We start from the raw sequence: 18,147 nt of genomic DNA on the forward strand, positions 1-18,147 counted from the left end.
TGACATTTTGGGATTTCAGCATTAGCAGAAATGATCCACCAGGCAAAGGTGCCAGAAATGAACGACCTGCATGCTGACTGCACTCAGTGAGCAGGGCCGTGGAACACAAGGAGGTGAGAAGCAGGGACTACAGTTGACTGTGCCAGAAAGAACTTGATACATACCTGAACTTCACACTTATCTTTTAAAAAATGTGTCATAGAATTTCACATTTTAAAGTGCTACTTCCCCCAAAGCAAAACATTCTATAAATTCCGTTTAAAAAAAAAAACCAAACAACCTGAGTTCAGCATGAATGTTTCTTGTTAAGAGTTGAAACAGTGTTCCTTTTCTGGATTAGATAATATTCACCTCTCGTTTATTTAAACCAAGATGAGTCACGGCTTCTCACATACGTGTGCATAACACCTGAAGCTATTTGTTGATCACCTGCATGCCAGGCACACAAATGGCTTTATCCTCAACACACAGAACTGGGCGTACCTGACCAGTCTAGCAGGTTCTCCACAGGGCTGTGTGTTCTATCTCCCAGCCTAAAGCCTTAGGGTCTGGCCTTAAGTCAAAATTAATCACCTCATTTGTACCTTATATACAGCAACTTAATCGTTGCCCTCGTTGTTGTCTAGCACTAAACTAGGGAAAAGGATTCTTCTTTGGGAAGAGGACTTACTACTGGGATCCCTCACCACTAGCACCTGATGTAGCTTGCCCTCTGTATCTCTTAAGCTGGCAACCATTTAGGGATCCAGGGACAAAAAATACATACATATACACTGAATGGATCTTTCATTAGGTTGCTTAGAAAGTGATCACATACTCTTTATATATTATTGTATTATTCCCATCTAAATTCTAAAGGAGCTATTACTTAACCTAGACATAAGAGCCTGGAACTGACATGTACACACTGCTATATTTAAAATAGATAACCAATAAGACCTACTGTTAAAAAAATAAATAATAAATTATTTTTTAAAAGAAGCTATTACCAATCCTAGCCATTGAAAGTCTCACCATTCAAACCCCAACTAACTTATTTATTTAACAATCACTATTTTCAGAAGATGTCTTTAGCAAAATCCTGATAACTTGGTTTACGGTTTTTCTTTTAGGGGATATCAGATAAATGAACTTGCTATGATTTAAAATATATGTAACAACCTTCCCCTTTACTGTTTCCCTGTTGAACAAAGTGGGCTTCCCTCATAGCTCAGTCGGTAAAGAATCTGCTTGCAATGCAGGAGACCCAGGTTCTATTCCTAGGTCGGGAAGATCCCCTGAAGAAGGAAATGGCAACCCACTCCAGTATTCTTGCCCAGAGAATCCCATGACAGAGAAGACTACAGGCCATGGGGTTGCAAGAGTTGGACACGACTTAGCGACTAAACTACCATTAAACAAAAAGCATACTGAAGAGCCCCCAAGAAAAAGCACAAACCATTCTATGTTCTTTCATACAGCAGGCCAAATGATAACACCTCATACTGGAAAAGCAAGCTGTCATTAAATACTGCTCTCCAATCATGTTGAGATTAGTTCAAAATATTCCTGAATTAGGAGACAACTCTTGAGTTGTCCAAAGGCCATTTCCCCATTTACAAGGATAAAAAAAAAAAACAAGCCCTCTCAAAACAAAAAACAAAAAACCCACAAAACTTTCTTTTTAAAGCACTATCTAGTTAAAAATGCAAAAAAGAAAAATAAAATCAGTACAGTTATTACTCTGATGTGATGAAGCTTAGACAGCAAGGTAAAACTATAAACAGACAAACTTTAAGTATTCTGAAATCAATGATGATAATACATGTGTCAGGCACGTCCAACAGAACACTTTTACAATGGTTTACATTTCCTTTTTATTTATTTCTTGAAACTGCCCGTATTGCAGGTTTCTCATGGATGAAATATGGAACTGAGCAGATTCTTTTTTCTACAAAATTATGGTATAAACTTGCTCAATTTTCTATCTTATTGCTAATAAACCTTACAGGCGCACAGTTTGTAAAATAAACCCCTTAAGGACTGAATGCGTAGAGCATGCTGCAAGGTACAAGAAATAAGCTAAAAATGAGCATTTAAACCTACATCTGGACCAACACAGTACTGAATGCTGGCAAACATTTATCACAACACAGGGAAAAATTAATAAAAGGAAATACAGTTCAGTCCTGAAAGGGTTAAATAGAAACCCTAATATATTATTGTTTCTAACCATCCATCCCACGTTACAGTGCTTGAAAACAAAGTCAAAAGTCTGGCACAGAAAATTACACACATTTGTTCAGTATTCATCAGAAACACAGCTGCTTTTGAAATCAAAAGTAAGTAACTTAGTTAATAACTGAATAACATTTTGATTCAAAGAAGAACCCCACCACCCCCACCCCTGCATGGATTATCTGATTAAACATGAATAGTTTAGTTCTTAAAAACTGTTGACAATTTCCTTTGAGGGCACAGACACTACTAGTTTGATTAAAAAAAAAAAACCTAACCAGTTATCGCAAATAAGTCTGTGCAGTAAGAGTGACAAATATTTTACCAGTTAATACACACATAAGGATATCTTTACTTGTTGTGGTTTAAAAGTCAGCAGCAGATTATACTAGTGTTCAACTCTGAAACCATTCAAAATAAAAAGGGCATTTTATATTTATAGCTTTTTGTTTGCCTTCTCAATCTGTGTGATCAATTAAAACGGTAAGAGACAGCTTCTATGCATATTTTCAGAAACTGCATAGAATCATAAAAGCACAGGATATACTTCTAATACATGACTTAAAACAAAAAAACTTGAACACACTATACTTTAAATGAAGTGGTTACCATTCTGAGAGCCTTTATGAGGGAAAATGATCAGCATCTCTAATAATGCCACCACTGGAGGAAGGGCCACGTTCTACAATACTATAACTGGAGGACGAGGCTCCTGTAAATTATACACTGAAAATAATTCACAAAAATTTTTTTAAGCAGCTGACAAAAGAACTACTGACAAATGATAAGTCATAACAGACAAATCATTTCAGTTTGTGGTATGTAGAATGGCATAAGACAGTGGCGGGGGGTGGGGGTGGGGGCCTGTAGGAGTATATTCTTAAATCTTAAAAAAGAACTAACAATGAAGAGGAAACAGGTTTACAGTCTAACAGTTCAATTATCTTATTAAAATAAACAGAGCCAAAATTAGACATAGTTAAACAGTAAAAAAGCAGAAGTTCATTTTACTAAAGTCATAAACTTGAAAAAAAATATTTTGAGTTGCAGCGGTGGGGAGGAATAGTTTGTGCTTCAAAAGCATCTTATTTGTTATCAGTTAATTTAATATAAATTGGTAACTAAATAACAAACTTGGGAAGTGGAGGAAACCTGTGGCCCATTTCAGCAGCACTGAAAACATTTCTGCGCTCTGAACAAAAAGCACTGTGTGAAGGCTACTTCCAGACTCAACAGAGAGCAGAATAAATACTACTCAGAAAGAAGCAAGTTTGCAAGAAAAAGCCAGTAAACAGTTAAAACAAAGAAAGATAAGGCCACAAAGAATTCTGCCCTTGGTCACTGAAACAGATTTAAAGTATGAGGCAGGATTAGCTTGCAAGAGAAGCTAGTGACGGGAGCAGACTTAAAGAGAGAAAGGCTATATATAGCATAATGCAGCCTGTAGTAATTAAAAAGGCTTGCAGTAAAGAAAAGACCACAATAACTTTAACTACGTGTTTTACAAATGACTTCGCCCTTGAAAACTGAGGAAAAAGCGATTTAAAGATGTTAGGAACTATATTTACAATGGCATAGTCGGAGCAAAAGAATGAATAATGAAGATTTATCAAAGCTGTGGGGTGGGAATGGGGGGAAGCTATTCATGATGATGTTTTAAAAAGTCTACTGGTGGAAACTTTTCAAAATAGCCCAGGACACCAAAAAGACAATTTCTGTACGGAAAGATATGCAGGAAGTTACAGTTCTGCATCCTTAAGGTACTTGTGGCTTCTGTTTTATGGGACAGTAAAAGCTTACCACAATCGAGAGGTAGTTTTTACTCGAAGAAAGATGATTGTATTACTAGACCATGTCCTGTAACATTACACACATAGTTCCTGTACTAAATGGAGCCCAATGAGTCTGCCGCAATTTCTAAGAAACTGAACAAAGGTATAACCAAAGTGTGGGAACAAAACCAACGTAAAACAGGTGAGTCCAGCACAGAGAGGGAGCACACAACCCGGAATGCAATCAAATCTTAAATGGAGAAGAAATGCCTTCTGAGTAGGTGACATTTGTGAAGACACTCACGTTGGGGAAGAGAAGACCAAAAAAACGGGAGAGAAATGGAAAGATAAATTACATTTGCATTTTTATAATCTTACAGCTATCCATTTCTAAAGTATTGTCTTCCAGCTATTTTAGTTGGTCATCTAGTAAAAGCATCCTGTTTCAAGGTTACAGTGATGTTTTGACCTAGGCTACCCCCCCCACCAAAAAAAAAGGTAAATAAAACCACGCTTTTGCTGAGATTTTTCCTCATTATACAATAAGGGCACCATCTACCAGCTGGTAGCAAATATTTAGCATGATATTTTTTTGTTATCATATGCCAACAAGGCAGAAAAACACCCTGCTGAATGAAATCACTGGGAATATTCCAAGTTCAAAATAAAATGTTTAACTTACACATAATACAAGTTATGTACAAGATAAGGAGGGGGAGGAAACCTGAACAAATGTTGACTGAGTAGAAACATTTCTGCCCAGGAAAAGGGGAGGGAACACTGTAAAAACCAACATGTTCCATGCCATTAACTCATTAATGACTAAATGGCCACATTTAATTTCAGGTAAATGTTAGAACCTCTTGGATTACCACTATAAATACATTAAAAAAAAAAAGTAACACAGAGAAATAACTATCAACGGTATTTGAGAATAGAGACTAAGTACATTGCATGTATTGCAGGCAAGGCAGAGGCATTTTTTTTTAAAGCTTTTGCACAGACTTCATATAATCTTAAAAGAAATATGAATGCAGGCCTTTACAAGATTTGACTTGCTGAAATCAAAACACCTTCCATTCAAGAAAAGTCATAAGACTTCAGCTTTTAAAAAAATAATAAAATAAAAAGAACAGTTCCAGCCTTGGACCAGAAAGACCTGGAAGAGGATGGTAATTAGATTAAACAAGCATGGTCAGGCTTGGAACCTGAATGTACTTAAGAGCAAAAGCTCAAAGTGGGTGGGGAGGAGAACAACCTATTTGGTAACAAAGATGTATTATATACGTGATATAAAAAAGGTATGGTGAAAATGTACCTTTTACTAAAGCTTATACAAGTTCCTTGGTCCATAAAAACTATGTTAGATTTTTGTCTTCTAGTTTGATTAACTTTTACTTCAGCCACATCTCTATTTCTTGCCCATTTAAACAAAACCAAACAAAAACCAACCAAACAAAAATAACAGCTGAAAAAAATCGATTTCCAGAAGTTTATACATTTAGATGTTTTTTGTTTGTTTTGCTTTACTGTGGCTTCTGCACTTCAAATCAGCACTTGCAGGTAATGGGGTTTTTGAATAGTATAATCTGGTATGAAAAGTTTTCCCAAGAAACCACAAAAGATTGTTCATTTTTTTTTTTTTTGTCAACATTTTGCCGCACTCAAGTCAGTGTAAGTCCTAGCAAAAAGACGGTAGTTAGGACACAACTGTTGCTGTAGATGACGTGACATTGGTTGAATTTGTGCTGACGTTTGTGTAACTTCCCTCGCTGTTTGTGTTTGATTCATTAGGGGGCACTTGGCTTGAGTTGGCTCGAAGGATTGCTCCCGCTGCACTGCAATGTGGCCGTGGCCCTGGTTCTGGGGTATAGGTAAAGGTAAGGCTGGTGGAATAAATGATTCCATCATTACGGACCAAAGTTACTGGAACCTGGACTGGCTGCCGGACCCATCTCCAGCCTTCTCGGAATGCAGAAATGTCTGGGACAACACAGAGCATACTCTCTCCACATCTGAGGAGGAAACAGAAATCACTTAAAAGCATGGCAAACTTTGTAACTGCAACTTAAAAACAAGGTTGCTTAATACAGGACAATCAACCTCTTAATACAGGACTCTTGGGAAATAGTCTCATGTACCCACCCCCATCAAAAACTCTGGATGATGTAAAAAATTGTATTAAGTACCTGTACATAGTTTCAGCTTCTACATCCCCAAACCACACTCGTAAATTTGGAGTGAAATTCTGTCCTGTTAGTTCAAGCATTGCTACGTCCCCACCGCCATTCAACTGCAATTCACAGAAAATCAAAACAACATTGAGGAAACATTTCATTTTTCATTAAAGTACACAGGTGAGTTTTTCATTCAAGTATCATGTGCAAAAAAAAAAAAGATAATTAAAATATTTCCTTTAAATAACATGATTATAAAGACAAAGTGAACTAAAACGCTCAAAAGCTGATTTACACTTAAATTTTCTTGCTAAAATTTTGTGTTCCTCTGATTTTCTTCTTCACTGTGTAAAAAATCCTCCAAATCACAGGATTTGAAGAAAAATCAAATTTATTGTGAAGTAAAATTACGCCACGTCATAGCTGAGCAGTTGCAAAAAGCTGAAGTCAACTTGTAAGAGGTCTCACCTGAAGACTTTCTACGACAGGCACAGGTGTGACTGGGGCAAGGACAGGGCCCATCCCCTCATAAAACGTATACTCTGCCTTATCCGTGCTAATGATTGTCCAGGAAGCTCCGTCATTTATCATCTCTTTATTTGGTTCTTTTGGGCATGGAGTGGCCTTAGAAACAAAGAATGGTTATAAATTATATACACTGTGGTACTGTAAGACAATTTTAACAAAGTAACACCCATGAAAAGAATTTAGTACAAATTCATAAACTTCCCAGGCTCCACACTTTTCCAACCCCTAATTAAAAATAGAATATTAATATGGAAACCTCACATAAGGCAGGTTTTATTTTAATATAAACTATTTAAGTGACATACTAAAAATTAATAATACCTTTCAGAATAACCATTTAAGTAAAATTACACCGCTACCTGTATAATTTCTTTAGTAAAAGATCAGTATCTGTGATATAATTAAATGCTTAAAATGCCTCAGAGCTCCCTAAGAGAGAGGGGGGCTTCCCTGGTGGCTCAATGGTATAGAATCCACCTGCCAATGCAGGAGACACGGTTGAATCCCTGGGCTGGGCAGATCCCCTGGAGAAGGAAATGGCAACCCACTCCAGTATTCTTGCTGGGAAATCCCATGGACAGAAGAGCCTGGCAGGCTGTGCTCATGGGGTCACAAAGAGTCGAAAACGGCTGAGTGACTAAACAACATCAACAAAACAAAGAGAGAATGGATGTCCCCTCCTACTTAGAGAATTATAGAAACTTCTGTACTTTCAGCAGGAAGGAACCAAGATGTGAATGGCAATCCCCTACCCCTACCTCGAAACACCTAGGCCAGCCCAGTGCTGGGCTGAGGAGACCACCTGTGTGTGGCCATCTCTCCGGAAAAAGCCTCCAGATGTCCACAAATGAGTTTCATGTGGAAGTGTAACTATTCTATTAAGTCATTTGTTCATGTCATAAATGTCCTCATGAAGGCCTTCTGAGTCAATATAGTTAAAAATTAGATTTTGACTAATTAGTTTTTAACATGTCATCATTACTATCTTAGAAGACTCCAATATAAATCTGATGAGAATTATGAATCCTCCTCCAAAATATGCATGCACCACTATATACAGTGTTGTCTGCACATAATTTCAGGTGACTCTCTGAACACCCAACATCTACTTTTGGATAATCTGAAGAATTTTCATCCCTCAGAATTAGATGTTAACTGTTTCTCTTAGAACATTCTCATAGTTTTGAGCTCTTTGAGGTAGAATGACTAACATGTCTGAAGAACATGTGGGCTAAGCACCCTTGAAGTCGGGATAAATATCTGAACACAGATTCATGTATTTGGATGTATTAACACTTTTAAACGAGAGTTTCATGTTTCTGAATGCTGCTAACCTAACAGTTTGCACATTTTAGATTTTACCAGCAATTTAGAAACATACCTGAAACTGGATTATTCTTTCTTGAGAAAGGCACAAGTACATTCTTTCTGTATCCTTAAGGTAAAACGCACATTTGTGGAGCTGTGACACAGGATCATCGGCATCCAGCAACGCAGTCTGCTTATCAACCTTCCTAATTATCTGCATTTCAACAATTAAAAAACAAAAGGTCATCACATGTGGACAGTCTTCATTTCCTACACTGTCAAGAGTACACGGCAAGAATCTGCCATGAAATAGTACATCATAGATACCTATCACATATCTACATACACAATAGCATGTACAAACAATAAAGTAAGGCATAAAAATACTTCTAAATTGCAAGCATGTTAAGAATGCGGAGATGTTACCTTCCACCACCAACTCCTAAAAACAATAGGGCAGGCAGGCATTTGCTTTCTAAATCTGTGCTTTTCAAACTTTGACATCTGTACAAACCATATGGGGTTCCTGTTAAACATACATCTGTTCTGAGCCTGCAAATCAGAGAGGGCCTGATATTTTGCACTTCTGGCTAATTTCCAGCTGATGTTCATCGTGCTGGTCTATGAATTGTATTTTGAATAGCAAGTTCAGATGACCTCTCCAATAACACACAATGACAAATATTCCAACACCAAAGGGAAAATTATCTCTAAAGGCCACTATGGGTATGCTAATTAGCACCTAAGTCCATTATCACACTTACATGCTGTTGCTTTGTTTTAACATAAAAGAGGCATCATTCTGCAGATTAGGAAACAGGCTCAGAGGTCAGGTTGCTGCTGCTGCTGCTGCTAAGTCGCTTCAGTCGTGTCCAACTCTCTGTGACCCTGTAGACGGAACCCCACCAGGCTCCTCCGTCCCTGGGATTCTCCAGGCAAGAACACTGGAGTGGGTTGCCATTTCCTTCTCCAATGCATGAAAGTGAAAAGTGAAACTGAAGTCGCTCAGTCGTGTCTGACTCTTAGCGACCCGATGGACTGCAGCCTACCAGGCTCCTCTGTCCATGGGATTTTCCAGGCAAGAGTACTGGAGTGGGGTGCCATTGCCTTCTCTGCAGAGGTCAGGTTAAGCTCCTCAAATTCACCAGGTCAGTAGCTGAAGAACCAAAGTATGATTCCAAGGCTGGCTGCCTGCCCAGTTTGAACTCTTTCCATTATATAGTATGACCTTACACTACAAATATTCCACAAAACACATAGGATATCTGAAAGATAGTACTATTCAAACCTTCAGTGTTACTTATCACATGGAAAGTAATCACTCAGTGTTTGAGGGCTGTGAAGATTACTCTCAACAGCATCCAAACATGCTGGAACCACTTCTCATCTTTAATCAGAAATAAAGAAACCCCCTCCTTGGGACTCCATTGGTGGTCTAGTGGTTAAGACTCTGTGCTCCCAAAGCAGGAGGCACGGGTTCTATCCCTGGTTGGGGAGCTGAGATCCTGCACACCGAGTGGTGTGGCAAATCAGTAAACAAAGTGTCCAGTCACTGACATCAAAAAAAGAAAAACACCCTTCCGTGACTACATGTCCTTCTCCTTCCCTCTCACCACCCCGTTTCCCTGTTCCCCTTTACAGCAAAACTCCTCTTCCTCACCATCTCATTTCCTGAAATCTCTCCAACTTTGTGTTTCAAAATTGCTCTTGGTGAGGTCCTTAAGGACTTCCAGACAGATGAATCCCACGAGCACTTCTCTGTCCTCACCTCAGCTTTCTCAGAAGCATCTGACCCACACATTCTTCCTTCAGAAACACACCTGCTCTAACTGCCGTCAGTGCTCCGGAGCAGAGTCCCCAGATCTCTTTCCCTCTTCCCACACTCTAGAGACCTTCTACTCTCTATAGTGGTTAGTAGTAGCAGTGTTAGTTGCTCAGTCGCTTCCGACTCTTTGCGAGCCCATGGACTGTGGCCCGCCAGGCTCCTCTGTCCATGGGATTCTCCACTTAAGAATATTGGAGTAGATTGCCATTCCCTTCTCCAGAGAATCTTTCCGACCCAGGGATCAAACCCGGGTCTCCTTCATTGCAGGCAGATTCTTTACTGTCTGAGCTTTAGAGGCTGGCAATTCCTAAACTTTTATCTCCAGCCATAGCCTTTCTCAGGCACGCAACTTGTATATTTAACTACCTATTCAACAGTTCCACTTAAAATGTCTATTAATAGCCGTTTCAATCAAAAACATAATTTTTTATTTCTTCCTAAGCTCAATAAATGACACCATGTTCACTCAATCCTAAAACTGTGGAGTCACCTTTGACTCCTTACTTTCTCTTACACTCCATCTGTCAACAAATTCTGTTAGGCCTGGAAAATCCCATGGACGGAGGAGCCTGGTGGCCTCCAGTCCACGGGGTCACTAGGAGTCGGACACGATGAGCGACTTCACTTTCACTTTCATGCATTGGAGACAGAAATGGCAACCCACTCCAGTGTTCTTCCCTGGAGAATCCAAGGGACGGGTGAGCCTCGTGGGCTGCCGTCTATGGGGTCGCACAGAGTCGGACACGACTGAAGTGACTTAGCAGCAGCAGCAGCAGCAACTTTTAAGTAAATCAGTCACTTTTCATCACCTTACCAGTACCATCTTGGTCTAAGGTATCGTCATCAACTTCTAGCCTGAATTATGACAAAAGCCCAGTCATCTTTCTCTTTGCTTCCACCACTATATCCCCCTGTGCTCTTATTCACAGAGCAGCCAGAATTATCCTTCCAAACATAAACCAGCCATCATCCTCTGTTTGAGAGCCTCAAGTGGCCTCCTATTGTACATAGGTAACAGAAAGTTTTACTCTGGACAGATCTAGGGATTTGACAAGATGTTGCCCATGGCTTACTCTGCAGCATCATTTCCTGGCACTTGCCCTCTCCATCCTCCCTCAGGTCTAGCTATAGTGGCCTCCTTGCCAGTCCTCGTACATTTCTGTCTTCTTTTTGCTCGCATTCTGTCAGCCCGAAACATTCCACAGCCAGTTTCTGTTTCCCAACTTCATTATGGTCTCTGTTCAAACAGCCCCACTTCATAAAGGTTTCTGACCACTGTAAGCTCTCCCATTTCCCTATGTATTTATCCTGTTTTAATTTGTCTTGCTACTTATACTAACCTTTAAATACATTATGTAGACATCTCTTTAGCTGGCTTTTTGTCTGTCACCCTACCAAAACATAAGCTCCAAGAGGAAAGGAAGTCTAACTTGTTCACCAATGTATCTCCAGCATCTAGACAGTGACTGACCCATGGAAGGTTCAGGGTTATTTGTAGAATGCACGTATACATGTAGGACTATAATACTTTGCTCCACAATGGACATTCTTAATAACTCACAGCATTTTGGAAGGGTTAAATGAATTGATATTTGTAAAAGTGCTCAGAAGAGTGCTATAAATATTATGCAGTACTATTGGGTTTTTATTACTTGATTCACACACCTAACTTATATTCCATGATCATTTTTTTTCACCTTAAGCCACAACTATTAAAAATCCTAATCTTTAGGTCAACATTCTTCATATTTACATATTTTTAGCTCTGCAGTTTATTTGATTATTTGTCAATCTACTGATATCACCACTAATTTTCAAGTTTAAAGGGAGACAGTACACTTTTAGCAATTATATTTTCTAATATATTCTGTGAGACTAATTAATAAACTCAAGTAAAATGTTTCCATTCAACTCTAGCCTTAAAACTGTATATAACAATGCTTGAATTTTAAAGAAATAGTGAATTTTGAATGATGTAAGCCCAAAACTTCCTGTAGGTCTACCACACTCATCTATGACTTCACCACATAAGACTCAAGATCTGCCTATAACAGTTTATTCCTGTAACCTACTGTTTCTTCACTACTTAATAATAATGAGCATATTGAGAACATGGGTCATGTTTGGTTCAATTTTATTTCTCACAATAGCTCTCTGGACATAGACACTGCTGAGTGACCTGGTCTCACCAATAAGAAAACCAAAGATGCCCCCTATTATTTGGTATCAAAAACTTGCTGTGATAATATCTAATTATTAAGAAGAGGAAAGAAATCTGAGAAGCCAGGTAGCGTGAATGTTATAATGAGCTATGTGTGATGAGAAAGTGATGAACTCTAACACCAGGAGTTACTGCACCCAGCTCTTGCTCCTCTATGCTGGCTCTGTAGGTTACTGGTACAGTGTTTACTATACTTCTTAGGTAACTGGGATGCAGCCCTTCAGGACAGAAAACATACCTTATTCATACTCTTAGCACTATACCTTGTAAATGCACAGGCTAAGTTTATGCTGCTGATTAGTTTATCTAACAGATGTCAGCTGTCCCGAATTTCTGGGGTATCTCACAGACTTGAGAACATGAGACAAATGCTAACTGATGTTTCTTATTAGTTGGCTAGATCTACATAGATTGTGCCTGGTTTCAAAGTACCCAAACCAGGGTTTCTCACTAAGACCTTCATCCCATTGAAATTGGTCTTGGGGGGACAGTGGTTTTCAAGCAAGGATCTCTAACAAGGCTAATATTCTAGGAAACATAAAATGCAAACTTTAGATATTAAGGCAGTGTTATCCTTCTTAAAAGCATATGAAAACTATAGAATGCTTCCTCTGAGAAACATGTTTTCATTGAAAACTGTATGTAAGTGGACGGACAGGCAGGCAGGAAGTAGTGTAGACCATATAAAGCCTAGCTATGATTCTGAGGAAACTAATGCCTCAATCACATGATCTCTAGAAAGAAGTATTTACTGTTAGCAATGTTAACGATTGTACTGCAACTTTTCCTAAGGCATTCTCTGGATCAGGTTTTTTTATTTCATTTTTATAATTAGAGCCACACAGTTTTGAATGTAAAAATATTCAATTAAAGATGACTTTCAAGCAAGGCAGACTGGTACTTTACATGGAACTAAGGGAAAACGCCATTTTTAGATTTGAGTCAGTCTTTTCAGTGGCCTATATATAAGTTGTTGCTGGTCAGAGACATAAGCCTCTGAGTTGTGCCTCCAAAGTACAGTCATTTAATGCCAAAGCAAATAAACACGATCCTTGGAATATAATGACACAGAATAAATAAGAAGAAAACTTTAGTAAAATTTATTCAGTCCATTTTTTGGTTTGTGTCTTCCTAATTTATGCACCCTTCATTCCCTTTCTCCTTTTTATAATCTATCGTAGGTTCAAGGTTTTGTAAACTTATAGTTTACATATAGTAAACTATAGTAATAGTAATAGTTTCACATATTTTGGCTTTAAGTTGAAATGGGAAATAAAATCACCTTGTACAACCACAACACAGAAAAAGATAACAAAAACCACAAGATGATGCATTAACTCAGATAATTATAGATCAACCCAGCTCCCTGCTGAAATAGTCCCAGAAAATATCCGCCAATGAAATATTTCATCAAAGAGATACAAAGCATATTCAGGAAAGTAATACTAAAGTTTGTCCATTCACTCAGCCCCTCCCCCAAGCTGACCTTGAATCCAACTTACTCACAAACTCCTTCCATCTTCAATACAACTAAATTGTGTTCTGTTTCAGAAAACGAGGGGGAATATGATGCAGAATATATAAGAGGCTTTTGCTTCACTTTGCTAAGAAAAGCAGTTTTTTACTATTTCAAAAAGCCCAAACACTGTCTCTATCTTTTTGCAGGAGAGTAAACTAACAAAAACTATGCTTATATTTTTAAAGAAATTTACAATTTCTATGCTTTTGAAAACTTGGGCCTGTGTCAGGATGCAGCAAGCACCACAAAGAATGAATAATGAACCTACATTAGTTAAGAAAATAAATCATAATGTAACTTTAGAGTGCCCTCTATCGAACATGTCCAGATAAACAACCAAAAAAGGGGGGAAAGCTGTCAAAATTTATTATAAACAGTCATGAGGTCATTAAGGCCATACCAATCTTGGGAGTGCCATGCCAGTAACTGAACACACAAGTTTGACTGTTTGTCCATAATGGATGTATCCATCGCGGACTGTGAATTCTTCTCCTTCTGATTCATCATCATCCACTGCAGTACGATGGAAACAGAGATCAAATTATCATCTTTAAAATTTATTAATCTGCTTATAAAAACAACAAGACTAAATATATCTGTAAATCTTTTTATTAAAAAAAATTAATTTCACACCAAAAAAACCAAATGCATATTTTTATACTCACAGAGATGAATGTAAAATGCTCCCCACTGCTGAGAACTGGCATGGAAATTACCTCCTTCTACATGCAAGTATCTGGTGCTAACTGTCTGGGATCGGAGTCTATTAAACAGAGCCACCTTTGTTCCTGAGGCAATGCAGACTGCAAAGAAAAAACAGCTATTTACGTGATTGGGGGGGTAGGGGGGGTAACAGTAAAGGGCAAGAAGGTGCCAGTACCTGGTAAGTTATGACTATTCTTTACTATAATAATTAATGGATTCTGCTAACACTTATTTTAAACCCTCCAAGAAAATACAGATAATACTCCCCCAGAAGTCAGGGTAGCTCTTTTATTAATAACGTTAAGCTACAGATATATAATATGCCCATAAAAATGATTTTCAAATTAGTGCTGTATAATATATTTAACACAGTGCTGTTTTTTAAAAGGAAGTTGCTTTTAAAATAATAGGTGTCAAATAATAGGAAATTGATTAAATAAAACATAACATTATTGACCTAATTGAATAATGTGTATTTAAATGCACTGAAGAGAAAATATCTCCCTGATATATCAATGAATGCAAAGCAGACTATACTGTGGTTTCATTAGGTAAACATATACATTTTTATGTGATAACATATGTCTCCACATGCTCACATATAATCCCATGGAATATATTCAAAAAGAGGGATCTAGAAGGATGTTTACCAAAGATGATGGCAATTGCCTCTGGATACTGTGATTTTAGAGATTTTGCTTTCTTCTAAATACCTTAAAGTATAGCATTGCATGAAATTTCTTGAAAAACCAACCACATCTATGTAAACAGGAAAAATACTCTATAAATGAAATACATCCTTTGCCATCAAAAAACTCAAGAATCAACAGAAATACAAAATTAAAGACTTTAAATAAAATCCTGTAATTTGAATTGGCTTAAGACATCTGTGCATGCTCAATTGTGTCTGACTCTTTGCGACCCGTGACTACAGCCTGCCAGGCTTCTCTGTCCAAGGGATTCTCCAGGCAAAAATACTGGAGTGGGGTTGCCGTTTCCTTCTCCAGGGGAAGCTCCCTAATCCAGGAATCGAACCCGAGTCTCTTGCATCTCCTGCATTGGCAAGTGGATTCTTTAGCTACCTGACTGTGCTGCACAATTGAACTGGAAACAATCTAAATGCATGGCATTAAATGCCTCCTGATGCAAGAATACACAGAGTAACTACACAAAAAAGATCTTCACAACCCAGATAATCACGATGGTGTAACCACTCACCTAGAGCCAGACATCCTGGAATGTGAAGTCAAGTGGGCCTTAGGAAGCATCACTATGAACAAAACTAGTGGAGATGATAGAATTCCAGTTGCGCTATTTCAAATCCTAGAGGATGATGCTGTGAAAGTGCTGCATTCAATATGCCAGCAAATTTGGAAAACGCAGCAGTGGTCATAGGACCGGAAAAGGTCAGTTTTCATTCCAATCCCAAAGATAGGCAATGCCAAAGAATGCTCAAACTACCGCACAATTGCACTCATCTCACACGCTAGTAAAGTAACGCTGAAAATTCTCCAAGTCAGGCTTCAACAATACGTGAACCATGAACTTCCAGATGGTCAAGCTGGTTTTAGAAAAGGCAGAATAACTAGAGATCAAATTGCCAACATCCGCTGAATCATCGAAAAAGCAAGAGCGTTCCAGAAAAACATCTATTTCTGTTTTACTGACTATGCCAAAGCCTTTGACTATGTGGATCACAACAAACTGTAGAAAAACTAAGATCATGGCATCTGGTCCCATCACTTCATGGCAAACAGAGGGAGAAACAGTGGAAACAGCGGCTGACTTTATTTTTCTGGGCTGCAAAATCACTGCAGATGGTGACTGCAGCCATGAAATTAAAAGACACTTACTCCTTGGAAGAAAGTTATGACCAACCTAGACAGCATATTAAAAAGCAGAGATATTACTTTGCCAACAAAGGTCTGTCTAGTCAAAGCTATGGTTTTTCCAATAGTCATGTACGGATGTGAGAGTTGGACTATAAAGAAAGCTGAGCACCAAAGAATTGATGCTTTTGAACTGTGGTGTTGGAGAAGACTCTTGAGAGTCCCTTGGACTACAAGGAGATTCCACCAGTCAATCCTAAAGGAAATCAGTTCTGAATATTCATTGGAAGGACTGATGCTGAAGTTGAAATTCCAATACTCCGGCCACCTGATGGGAAGAACTGATTCATTGGAAAAGATCCCGATGCTGGGAAAGATTGAAGGCGGGAGGAGAAGGGAATGACAGAGGATGAGGTGGTTGGATGGCATCACTGACTAAATGGACATGAGTTTGAGTAAACTTTGGGAGTTGGTGATGGACAGGGAGGCCTGGCGTGCTGCAGTTCATGGGGTCGCAAAGAGTTGGACACGACTAAGTGACTGAACTGAACTGATGCAAGAACACTATATCAACTGTGAAGCAGGCTTGCCCTCCAGCAACAAAGAACAACAAAAAGGAACAAAAGAACAACAAGCTGAAATCTGATCAAATTTCTAAATTAACTACTGACAAAGACTCTCTCCTTGACCAAACTTCAGACAGGGTCCTCTGAGCCCTTTATCCATGGAGACTCTTTCTTGGGTCCCGATAACGGCCTAGCCAGCCCAGTTACTGCCAAGAATCCTGCTAGGTCATCCTTCCATCCTTGATATCTGATCAAGTTTTTTCCCTTCACCTTTATATCTAATCATCTTGTTCTTGTTAAATCACTAAGTCCTGTGCAACTCTTTTGTGGCCCCATGGATTATATAGCCCTCCAGGCTCTTCTGTCCATGGGATTTCCCAGGCAAGAATACTGGAGTGGGTTGCCGTTTCCTCTCCAGGGGATCTTCCTGACCCAGGGATCAAACCTGTGTCTCCTGCACTGGCAGATGGATTCTTATCCTCTGAGCCAGCCAGAAAGCCCATCTGATCAACTTGGCCTATCTTTATAAAAATTCTAGTCAAGAATACCCACACCCTCGATTTCTCCTCTTAGTAACTTTCCCCCTACTGACATGTTCAACTCTGCTCCTTGACTATAAATCCCACTTGTCCTTGTTGTATTTGTAGTTGAGCTCAGCTCTATACTGAAAGCTCTTTTCCCTACTGCAAATGTAGTGAATAAAATGTGCTTTTACCACCTTTAATGTCCAATTCTGTTTCTCTTTGACACTAACAATTTACAGAAAATACATTAAACCACACCAAGGGAATACAATTACTGAAATCCAGTATGTGAAAATCTCTCATAGTCAACTGACTTAGCCTCTTGAATAAATAAAGAGAGAGAGAAAGATGAAGAGAAAAATCCACAAATTTTAAAAAGAAAATTCAATGACATGTCAACACAATACATAATATCTGGTGAATCATATTTGAATTTTGATTCAAACCAACGGCTCACCAACACCCCCCAACCCCCACACACATTTTAGACAATTTTCAATTTGAGCACTGACTAGGTATTTAATGATACTAAGACATTATTTCTTTTTATAGTTGTTTTATGTTTGCTTTTGTGTGATCATGGTATTATAATTATATTATATATAATATTATCTATTATAATTATATTATATTAAACAAAGAGACCCTATCTTTCAGAGATGCATAGAAACATTTACAGGTGATGCAATGTCTTGGATTTGCATCAAACTAAAATGATGGCAGAGAAAAGTGTGGGTGGAGTAGGGTTACAGATAATGATGAATCAAGACTGGCCTGAAGTTAAGATCACTGATGAAAAGTTACGAGAATAAAAAAAATAAAATAAAATAAAGAAGAGTTAGAGAATAAACAAAAGAGGTTTCATGTTATTATGCAACTCTACTTTAGTATGTTTGAGATTTCCATAACGATGATGATAATGGCTAAAGCAGACTAAAAACAACCCACTATATAAC

At 38.4% G+C, this 18,147-nt stretch overlaps 1 protein-coding gene across 6 annotated transcripts in view; it reads right to left on the minus strand.

Annotated features, from left to right (window-relative positions):
• Positions 1–1,842: 1,842 nt before the first annotated feature.
• RBPJ (recombination signal binding protein for immunoglobulin kappa J region) overlaps positions 1,843–18,147 on the minus strand; it is a 226,429-nt gene continuing 210,124 nt past the window's right edge. For all 6 annotated transcript variants that reach the window (XM_043438827.1, XM_043438826.1, XM_043438828.1 and 3 more), the window contains 6 exons: positions 14,233–14,370; positions 13,968–14,080; positions 8,076–8,216; positions 6,635–6,790; positions 6,179–6,282; positions 1,843–6,004 (listed from right to left, as the gene is read on the minus strand). In XM_043438827.1, the coding sequence (XP_043294762.1) occupies positions 5,689–6,004; positions 6,179–6,282; positions 6,635–6,790; positions 8,076–8,216; positions 13,968–14,080; positions 14,233–14,370 (968 nt within the window). In that variant the 3' untranslated portion in view covers positions 1,843–5,688. The remainder of the gene's footprint in view (positions 6,005–6,178; positions 6,283–6,634; positions 6,791–8,075; positions 8,217–13,967; positions 14,081–14,232; positions 14,371–18,147) is intronic.

The sequence above is a fragment of the Cervus canadensis genome, chromosome 19 (assembly GCF_019320065.1).
Source record: "Cervus canadensis isolate Bull #8, Minnesota chromosome 19, ASM1932006v1, whole genome shotgun sequence".
NCBI lineage: Eukaryota > Metazoa > Chordata > Mammalia > Artiodactyla > Cervidae > Cervus > Cervus canadensis.